This window comes from Hipposideros armiger, unplaced genomic scaffold (assembly GCF_001890085.2).
Source record: "Hipposideros armiger isolate ML-2016 unplaced genomic scaffold, ASM189008v1 scaffold_666, whole genome shotgun sequence".
Taxonomy (NCBI): Eukaryota; Metazoa; Chordata; class Mammalia; order Chiroptera; family Hipposideridae; genus Hipposideros; species Hipposideros armiger.
This window is the reverse complement of record NW_017732016.1, coordinates 859,429-870,680: the sequence shown is the minus strand read 5'-3', so window position 1 is coordinate 870,680 and position 11,252 is coordinate 859,429. Positions and strand designations below refer to the sequence as shown.

The 11,252-nt window shown below is 38.1% G+C and overlaps 1 protein-coding gene and 1 pseudogene across 1 annotated transcript; one reads left to right on the top strand and one right to left on the bottom strand.

Moving 5' to 3' along the window:
* Positions 1–2,130: 2,130 nt before the first annotated feature.
* ZBED11 (zinc finger BED-type containing 11) lies at positions 2,131–4,291 on the bottom strand. The gene has a single exon (XM_019626332.1). It carries the CDS (start codon positions 4,246–4,248, stop codon positions 2,275–2,277), a length of 1,974 nt encoding a protein of 657 aa, XP_019481877.1. The 5' UTR covers positions 4,249–4,291; the 3' UTR covers positions 2,131–2,274.
* Positions 4,292–9,155: 4,864 nt separating this feature from the next.
* LOC109372835 (60S ribosomal protein L23a pseudogene) lies at positions 9,156–10,705 on the top strand (annotated as a pseudogene).
* The last annotated feature ends 547 nt before the right edge of the window (positions 10,706–11,252 follow it).

Sequence of the window (11,252 nt, the reverse complement as noted above, 5' to 3'; positions counted from 1 at the left end):
CCTGTACCCTTCATCGCCCTGACACAGATATACCATACTTTAAATCAATAATCCGCATGTACGTGATTATGGCCTTATGAATATTATTCATTGCTGAGCTGTTCGTATTCTAAAAGGGTGGAGTCACAACTCGAGTGTAGGCACCGGTCCACAGAGCAGAGGCATGAGCCGCATGAGTTAGTCCCAAGATTTGGAACTTAACTGGGGTTTGCTCAGGTGGACTTTATAAGTGATTGGCTGGTGACTCCTTTTGCCTTTTTAAATGGAAATGGCTGTAACAGTTACTTCTATGCCTGTCCCACCACTGTACTTTTGGAGCACAGAACTTGCTTTCTAGTTTCACAGGTCCTTTAATGGAGGATTTTGCCCCAGGATGGGTTATACACAGAACTGCACCCATACCTGACTTAGGTATGAGACTTGAGACTTTTGAGCTGATGAGACTTAGATTCTGCAATTTTGGACTTAACGTTGATGCTATAATGGGCTGACATTTGGGAGGACTTTTGGGATGGGTGAATGAATGTATGTTTCATGCAGGATGGATTGGTATGAGTCTTTGAGAACCAGAGGTGGACTGAGATAGGCTGAATAACGGTCTCCCACCCCCACTCCTGAAAGATACCCAAATCCTAATCCCTGGAACCTGTGAATATGCAGCTTTGCATGGTAAAGAACTGACATATACTGACAGAAAGACCGACCGAAGGCCTCTGGGTCTGAGACACAATAATAGAAAACAACAAAGAGGGCAGCCAGATCAGCATTATGTATTAATTCCCCATGCCCCAATTCCCACAGCATGTGGTGAGATGGGCCAGATGTTACCTCTGCCTGCAGTAGGAGACTAGGGTTTGATGGGGTTGCTGGTACATCTTCCCATCCTTCCCTAGAGACATTACTCATGACTCCTGGAATGCAAGCACATGTCTCTGGGGAGGGCGGAGAGGGGTTTATCTTTACTTCCCTGGGATGTTTCTAGGGGAAGAGATGTCTGTAACTTCACTATCCTGAATGTCTTCTTATACATTCTTAACTTAGATGCCAATACTTTCATTCAGAGGATCCAGACTGTGCAGAAATGTGAGCTATTCATGGAGAATTGTCTTCCAACACTTTATTTGAAGCACCGAAAAGGGGAAAATTCTATTACCTTTAATAAAATAGAAAATCTAAAAAAAAATCAAACATTACAGCAATGCTAGACATGGATGGAAAGGAATTATTAATCTGTATGACTTTAGAGAAAGCCCATGCCGAATGAAACATCACCCATTGGGGTCAGGGAATATGTAAAGAAAGGCAGAAGCTGAAATTACTTGGAGGGAGTTATATTAAGCAGTATATGTTGCTTAATTTTCAGCCACAATGTGAGGAAGCAACATTAATCAATGCCATTTTTGGATGCTTGTAGAGATTATCTGACAAAATGAGATTTTTAAATGTAAATAAGTCAAAGAAATTTGCCATGAATTTAATAATTATTCCTTAAGTATGACTTCAAGTTACAGGTGTTAGATACTTATATCAATTCATTTGTTCTTCATTGCATGTATAGTGAATACCCCCTTACTATGTATGCAAGACAGACACAATCTCTGCTCCTATGAATTCATTCCAAGTGTGGCACACTGACAGAACTAGCAATCAAATAAAAATATTACAAATTATATATTACAAAAAAACCCAAAGAAATAAAAGAATAATGCATGTACCCAAACTACAGTTGTTAGGAGAGGCCTCTTTAGAGAAGTAGTATTAAATTCAATGTTTTCAAAATAGTAGTCAAGAGTGAGTCTTTTAAAATCTAATTCAGATCATGTCTCTCCTCTAGGTAACCCTTCAATTGCTCTCCATTTCACTGACAAAAAACCCATAGGCCCTTTAATGGTATACAGAGCCGTTTATGGTTTAGTCCCTAAATAGCTCCCTGATCACTTTCTCATTACTCTTCCTATAGCACTTATCTTCTAAATATTATGACACCTAATATTTTTGTCTCTCTCCTTGCTAGAACATAATAAGCTCCACTAGAGACTTATCTTTGTTTTCTTCATTTTGTATCCCAAATGTCTCTAGAACAATCCCTGGTCTCTAACAGAAGTTCATTAAATTTTTGTTCAATGAATATAAAATTACATTATGATTTTATTGTTAAATATAACAAAAATAAAAACATAACAAAGTTATCACATGACATAGTAACATTTAAATACAACATAGAAAAATACCATAAAATAAGAAACACAAAAACAAAAACCAGGTAAAATTTACTTAGTGTGATGGGTGGGCCTGCCTGTTCATAAGTTCATTCCAGTCTGGAACACAGGAGGATAATGCTACCCGCATATCTGCTGCACCGTTCAGTCCACTTCTTTCCTTCGTTTTCAACTGGGTCAAAACTGCAAACCCTAGTTCACACAAGCTAGTTGTTGTGAATGGTAATAATAGGAGGACACTCTTTCTACTTAGCAAAGGAAAGTCTTCCTTTATCTTAATCCAAAATGCTGATAAACTTAATGTTTCATAGTCATTCTTCAATGTATATGAAGAACTGAGCTGCAGTAATTCATTCTCTTCTTCAGGCACCAAGTTTAACTCAATTATTGATAATGGATTTCGAAAAGCAAATGGATCTTTTACCCAACAGTTTTCTCTTAATGTTTCAAATTTCTCTTCTGGAAAGAAATGGTTAAAAGTTTGAGAGAGAGAAGTGAGATGCAATAATATTTCTAATTTTATGTCTTTCAGAGTGGTTTCATTAATAATATTCTCTTCAATATGTTGCAAAAATCTTGGAAACATGTAGTAGCTAGGGCGATGGCTTTTAAGCCTTGCTTGCCATAACAATAATGTCTTTCGGAATCCTTGGATGCGTTCGACATGTTGGAATATATCACTCTTTTTCCCCTGCAGTTTTAAACTTAGTTCATTAAGAATGCCAAAAATATCAGTTAAATATGCCAATTTCGTTACCCAAATGTCATCTTCAAAGATCCTTGCCAAATGTGATTTTTTTTCAGCGAGAAAAATGTGAATCTCATTTCTGAGTTCGTAAACCCTGCTCAGTATTTTCCCTTGAGACAACCAACGGACTTTGGTATGGTACAGTAAGTGGGTATGGTTAGCTCCAATCTCCGAACAAAATGTTTCAAGAAATCGGCTATTTAGTGAGGTTCCTTTAATAAAATTAACGACTTTCACTGCATTTTTCAATACTTCCATGAGGTTCTGTGGAATTTCTCTGGATGCTAAAGCTTCACGATGTATAAAACAATGATTCCACACAGCACCATGATGAGTAACTTCTAGCAATTTTTTAATTACTCTGCTGTGTTTCCCAGTTATGTCTGCTGTTCCATCACTTGTAATTCCTTTGCAGTTTTTCCAGTTTAATTTATATTGACCAACAATGCACTTTTCTAATTCTGTAAAAATATCTAATCCACTTAGGTGTGAGGTTAAATTTAAACAACACAAAAAATCCTCCATAAAATCATCTTGCCATGCATATCTGACATAAACTAAAAGTGTTGTACAGCTTCCAACATCAGTACTTTCGTCAAGCTGAATTGCAAAATCTATACCGGACTGTAACCGAGAAATCAGCATTGTTTCTAAATGTTCTGCAATAGTGCAAATTCGAAGAGATACTGTGTTATCACTAGGTATAGTTTTTAATTTATCAGCTGATTTATCATCAAAAATTGTACGCACCATATCCAAACATGCTGGAAGAATAATTTTTTCAGCAGCTGTGTGAGCCATTTTCTCTTTTGCCACACGATATGCAACTAAATACGATGATAATAAGGCTTTCTCACTCACAGTAGAACAACTAAGAAATTGTGCTGACAACTTTATATCTTTTTTCTTTTTTTGAAAATATTCAAGAGGTTTATCAATAAGGTCAGCATGCTGAGTTTCTAAGTGCCTTTTTAATTTTGAAGGTTTTAAGCTTTCATTTGCAAGAATACTGTTACAAATAACACACTGAGGTCTGTCATTTTCAAAGGGTTTTTCACATTTGATAAAACCATATTTTAAATAATCTTCATTATATCGTCTTGAACTTACTTTTTTCTTTTTGAAATGTGGCTTAAATGAAGGTGAAGTTTGCAGATTAGAGTCAATATTTTTTTCAATATTGTTGCTATTCACACTTCCAGATCCAGCAGTTGAACTTGAAGATGCTTCTGCATATTTCACTTCATTATTCCTCTTTCTTTTAAAGAAGAAATGATCCATTTTAAAAGCAATTTTGATGAAAATGTTATAATTACCACCAACTCAAATATATATATATATATATATATAATTATCAACTCAATATTATTATATATATATATATATATATATATATATATATTATGGCCTGGATAACATCTTACCAAAAAAAATGCAGTTTGCAACTGAATCTGCTTAACATCTCAGACTTCACATCTAGTTACAACTCATAGTAATAGGAAACTAGGCTGCACACCAACCTTATTATGAAAATGAAACAATACACCAGTGGACAAATGACTGAAAAACCATTTCTTAGCCAATATACATTCTATTCATCATATTCCCTGAATCAAATATCTTTTCACAAATTGTAACTGACCTTAGTATTCCTTGCAATATGCACAACTCTGGCAAAGGATTTATGCAAAGCACTCTGACATTGTATATTTTGTCGTAAAAAATGTTCATTGTGACTCACAAAATTGATCTCATGACCTACTAATGGGTCACACATATAATGTGCAAAATATTTATATAGATGCATTTTCCACTGCTGTATTAGTAGCTTGAGTATGTCTGCTTGATGACCAAAGAAACTGATCTGTTAGACGGTTGGCTGGCAGGAATATTCTTGAAGTGGTAAATATATATCTCAGATTTTCATTCCTGATACTGTTTGATGGGAAGAGTTTTAAGTGTGCCAGTTATGCTGATTTAGTGAGACTCCAATGAGGTTCTCCATGGCTAGGTCAACTATCAGGTTGGAGCTGGTGATGTATTTTTAGAACTTTCTTGGAATGTATTCTTGACCTGGGAACAAGAACAGAGACATGACATTAAAGCATTACAATACAGAGCAATATTATTGCCAGTTATGGAGACCTTTACAATATTGAAGGTCATGGGTGCTGAAGCAAAAATCCTATAGCGCTTCTCATCACTATGTTATGTAGGCTTAGGCCTATTTCTGTAAGGTAAATCACCTCAACACAGATTAGTAAATAGAAAAATGTTGTTAGTAAAACCTGGAAGTTGGCATCAGGAGTTTCAAAGCACACTGATGAAGCGGAATACAGCAAGCCATGAGGACTATAGCTCATTTACCACATATAGTGGTCCTTCAGTATCTGCGGGGACTGGTTTAAACATCCCCTATGGATACCAAAATTCATGGATGCTCAAGTCCCTTATATAAAATGGCACAGTATTTGCATATAACCTATATTTACATTAGAGGCTACAGCAGCATACCTGATTTGACAATTAAGTTCGTAAACTTGTTGCAACAATATTGCTAACCTTTTTTATCAGCGGGATTATTCATTATGAATTTGTACCAGCTGGATAGTTAACAAGTTTACTATTTGGAAGTGCTGAAAAGGTTGTGTGAAAAAGACGAAAAGCCAACAATTCATGGCTCTTGCATCACAACAGCACACCAGCTCATGTGGCACTGTCTGTGAGGGAGTTTTTAGCTAGTAAACAAATAACTGCGTTGGAATACCCTCCCTACTCACCTGATCTGGCCCCCAAAGATTTTTTTTCTTTACCCGAAGATAAAGGAAATGTTGAGAGGAAGACATTCTGATGACCTTAAGGACATCAAGGGTAATATGACAGCTCTGAAGGCCATTCCAGAAAAAGAGTTCCAAAATTTCTTTGAAGGGTGGACTAGGCACTGGCGTCGGTGCATAGCGTCCCAAGGGGAGTACTTCGAAGGTGACCAGAGTGATATTCAGCAATGAGGTATGAAGCACTTTTTCTAGGACGAGTTTACAAGCTTAATTGTCCGACCTTGTATGCCTAGATATCACTTCATTCATGTGGATTGAACATAGTGCTTTGTGCATGGCAATTCAAATTTTGCTTTTTGAAACCTCCTCAGATTTTTTTTTTTAATCTTTTCAGTCTCGGGTTGGTTGAATCTGTGGGTGCGAAACCCCTGGATTTGCAGGGTCAGCTCTAGAGCTGCTCTCTGCTCAGAGCGTCCATGCCCATCCTGAGCGATCTCTGTGTTGCTCTCTTTGACCTCAGGGTATCTGGCTCTTATAACACAGTGCTTCTTTACCCTGTGCCTTTCCATCAAGTCATGTCACTTTTGCGGGGATGTAGTCTTGTACTTACTGAAGTGTTTATTGGAATTCAACATCTTAGCAGTGTTAATACTTTTATTAGGATTGTTTGTATTAACTATATTTTCATATTTTCTGTATTCCTGATGTTCTTGCATCTGGGTTCTCATGAATCAGGGAGAAACTGATGTTCTCAGGGTTAGCTAATTCCTAGAAATAGCAAACAGCTCAACCCAGGAGCAAACTGACCATATGAGAACTAACCAATTCAGGGCCCACCCCGCCCGCACCCTCCCCCAACCAGGCTCTTAGACCCCACCAATATTCCCCTGCCCTAATCACCCCAGGGCCAGGTACCAGGCAACTATGAACAGCACTCATGCCCTAGAGACTGCTGAAATTATTCAAAACGCCAATCCTAAACCTGCTTACCCTGTCTCACCCATTCTTCCCCTAGAAAATGGGCTTTTCCATAATTCCCCTTCCTTTCCCTCTGCCTCCTGCCTAACCCTACTGCTTCCCTCTGTGTCCCCACTGCTTTCTCTTTCTAGGGATCTGTGTGTATAAAAACTTCCTACATCATGACAGCCATTTCTGTGTCTGGATGGTTTTTCTTGTTTGTTTTACACAATATTTATTTATATTTACATTTTTTTTAAAGTTTTGATTTTTTTTTAAATTATTTTTTTCAGTTACAGTTGACACTCAATATTATTTTATATTACTTTCAGATGCACAGCATAGTGGTTAGGCATGTCTTATCACACTTTATTAAAACAAATCCCGGGTATACGGTAAATCATTTTTATTTTGTAATTGCTCTGGTTACAAAGTTTTATAGTTTGGCCCCAGTCCTATTTTCATAAGATCTGTTCATGTTAGTATAAATTTTGCATTCCATGAATTTTTCTAGGAAGTCAGTGTTAAAACTGAAACACCCATATCTTGAGATTACTTTTATTACTTTCCTGGTGAACGGATTCCCCAATCACTGGAGAGAAAGATTGCAATGCTCCAGCTTGGGAGACACACTAAGTATTTTTAGTCTAGCTATCTCCCATCCTTCCTCAATGAGTGAAACAGAGTTTAGCATAGTACACAAGCAAGGTATAGGTTTCAGAAATACCTGACAGCACTCAAAAACGTGCTAAAAATTCTATAAATACCATCAATATTCACCAGTCTGATGATGACATATTTACGTGAGGGTCTAATCTTTTAACAATAAAGCCGGCTTTGAAAGAGGCATAAGAGCGGATGGTGCCCCAAGAAAGATGCAGCCAGAAGACAGAAGGCTGTGAGACTTCATTGATTATATCTACATGGGTTTTACTCATAACGATAACAGACTTGAAGGGGAGTTATAGTATGTCATGTATAATTCATTTAAAAAAATTTTAATAGACTATATTTTTAAGAGCAATTTTAGGCTCACAGCAAAACTGGGCAGAAAGCAGAGAAAGTAAATTTCCCATATAGAGGGCCAGCTGAGTGGCTCAGTTGGTTAAGAGCTCGGTCAAGAGTGCGAGCTCTGAGCTACAGGGTCGCCAGTTCGATTCCCATATGGGCCAGTGAGCTGCATCTGAGCTGAGCTTCTGCTGAGCTGCCAACAGTTGGCAGGATGGCTCAGCTGGTAAGAGCACGTGCTCCTAACAACAAGGTTGCCCGTTTGAGATGGTGGGCTATGTCCACCACAACTAAAGACTGAACTTGGTACCCTGACCTGAGCTGCCGCCCAGATGACTCAGAGGATAGAGTGCACACTCTTAACAACAAGACTGCTGGTTTGACTCGTGCGCCGTGGGATGGTGGCTACGCCCACCCGCAACTAACTGAACAGAGCACCTTGAGCTGAGTGGCGCGACTGGACTTAGAGCTGAGCTTGCTGCGCCCTCCACAACTAAGACTGAAGGACAACAACTTGGCTGTTCCCCTTCCCCAATTCCCCAACACTGTTCCCTCCCCCAATTCCCCAACACTGTTCCCCTACCCCAATCCCCCAATAAAATCTTTAATAAAAAAAATTTTTTTTCCCATATACTCCCTGCCCATTATCAACATCCCCCACCAGAGTGGGACATTTGTTACAATTGAAGAACATACACTGATCATCATAATCTCCCAAGTCCATAGTTTACATTAGGGTTCACTCTTGGTTTTGACAAATATATGACATGTATCCATCATTATGGTATCATACAGAATATTTTCGCTGCCCTGAAAATCCTGTACTTCACCTATTCATTCCTTCCCCCCGCCCCAATCCCTGATGTGTTTTTACTTTTTCCACAATTTTATCTCTTCCAGAATGTCATATAGTTGAAATCATACAGCATGTGCCTTTTCAGATTGGCTTCTTTCACTTAGTAATATGCATTTAAGGCTCTGCCATGTATGTTTGTGGTTTGACAGCTTTTTTTTTTTTAAATACTGAATAACACGGGGTTGCCGGAAAAGTAATGATGTACTTTTTTCTCTGTTTTTCGTTGCAAAAGTGCATCAGGACTTTTCCGGCAACCCAATATTCCATTGTCTGGATGTATCTCGGTTTATTTATCTGCTCATCTACTGAAACATATCTTGGTTACTTCGAAATGTTGGCAATTATGAATAAAACTCCTACAAACATTATTTCCAGGTTTTTATGTGGACGTAAGTTTTTAAACTCCTCTGGGTAAATACTAAGAAACCTGATTGCTGGAATATATGTACAGTGCATTTTTAAAGGGGATCCAGCAAAGATCGTCTATCTTTTTGTTGCTGGAACATGTGAAAATTTTGGGCACAGATTACGCTTTATAGACAAAGGATAGATGTTGCTCATTTTTTTTTTTTGCAATGGTGCCAACTTTTGTTAATGCAATCCGTTCATAATGACAAACTTCAAATAATGCCAAAGGGCCTGCTCTAGGATCTCATGAGTTGTGATGGCCTAGCCTGCTACTGAGTTATCTGTTGGTCTCTCTGATATGAAATGTCAGAAAACAGAACCAAGTCAGAACTGAGAAGGGTATAGACCTGAAGGTATAGGAAGGTGTAAAGGTGGCTGGTAAGATGGGTCACATGATTTAGTATAATTCAGTGAGAAATAGTGATGTGGAGAGCTGTCAAAAAGACTCCTATTTGGGCAGTTTAGCATTGGACAAATGTTAAATCTCCCCAGATATTTTGGAGATATTTACCTTATATAGCTAAAGAAAAATGGTGCGTAACAAAACATGCTCCAAATTCTTTTGTTTGCCCTCTCGTTTCTTTACCTGTATATCTGAAAGGCACCTTAATGGGAGGTCATAGGAGTTTCAAGGGATAGTTTCAAACCTGAGATTTTTGGTCTAACCATAAGTTTTGGAACTTTAAAGTGATATTCTCAATTAGAATTCAATGTAAATCAGAGCATATATACATCATAACATGAGCAAGTGTATCAGTGTGATTCTATAACCCAGATGGGTTTTGCTGGGATAGGTCCCTTGTAGCCAAAACCCCAAAGACCTACAAATATGTTCCCTAATGCTTAAGATTGTGCACTGAGGTTGATTGTTAGGGACATATAACCACGTTTCACAGCAATAATGCTCTTTAATCAGCTGTGCATCTGGTTTAGCCATCCTTTAGGAGAGAATTCCAATTAAGGTGACTAAATACTTATAGAAGATGCACTCATAGTCATGTGATATGGTTTCAGGTTGGTGATTTTCCACTAATGAATCTTTCTATCTACCTGTTTCTAGAATAGTGTTTATCATATGGTAGGTACTCAAATGTATTTGAAAGAATGAGAGAATGAATTATACTGTAGTAAACTGCACAATATACATTCTATTTTTATCAGTCAGTGAAAAATAAGTTACCAAACTCTATTTGGACCATATGGTAATATGTAAGACAAAGGCCAGTAAAATCTACCCTTCAAAATAGGATCATCACTTTTCATGAAGATGGTGCCAAAATCCAAGACGGAAACCCGTCCCCTCCCAAAGCTGAAGCCAAAGCAAAGCCTTTGAAGGCAAAGAAAGCAGGGCTGAAAGGCATCCACTGCCACAACGAAAAGAAGACCCGCACGCCACCCACCTTCCGAAAGCCCAAGACACTGCGGCTCCGAAAGCAGCCTAAATACTCTCGGAAGAGCGCCCTCAGGAGAAACAAGCTTGACCACTGTGCCATCATCAAATTCCCCCTAACTACCAAGTCAGCCATGAAGAAGATAGAAGACAACAATACACTTGTGTTCATCATGGATGTCAAGGCCAGCAAGCACCAGATCAAACAGGCTGTGAAGAAGCTCTATGACATTGACGTGGCCAAGGCCAACACCCTGATCAGGCCTGACAGAGACAAGGCATGTTTGATAGGCTCCTGACTATGAAGCTTTGGAAGTTGCCAACAAAATTGAAATCAACTAAACTGAGTCCAGCTGGCTAATTCTAAATATAAATTTTTTTCACTGTAACAAAATAAAAATATATAAAATAGGATCATCAAAGATATCCTATTTAAAAATAAACTGCTTATGGGGCAGCTGGTTAGCTCAGGTAGTTAGAGTGCAGGCTAATGGCACCAAGGTTGCCGGTTCGATTCCCACATGGCCCAGGGAGCTGTGCCCTCCACAACTAGATTGAAGACAACTACTTGATTTGGAGCTGGTGAGTCCTGGGAAAACACACTATTCCCCAATAAAATGTCTTTTAAAAAACTATAAATAAACAAACAAACAGACTGCTTATAATAATCAGAAGTAGAAACGATGGTCTTATAAAAACATAAATGCAAATTAAATTTAGCTTATAAAGCTTAACACCTAAATCTACCCAAAAATAAGAGACTCATAAAAAAGTAACTAATATCTCATTTATATTTCTACAGGCATGGGTTATTGTTTATTCTTTTACACAAGAACAATTGTCTTTTGGGACGGCCGGTTAGCCCAGGTGGTTACAGTGCAGGGCACAG

Excerpts from the sequence above, each read along its gene's own strand:
- ZBED11 (XM_019626332.1), bottom strand. The coding sequence starts at position 4,248 with ATGGATCATTTCTTCTTTAAAAGAAAGAGGAATAATGAAGTGAAATAT.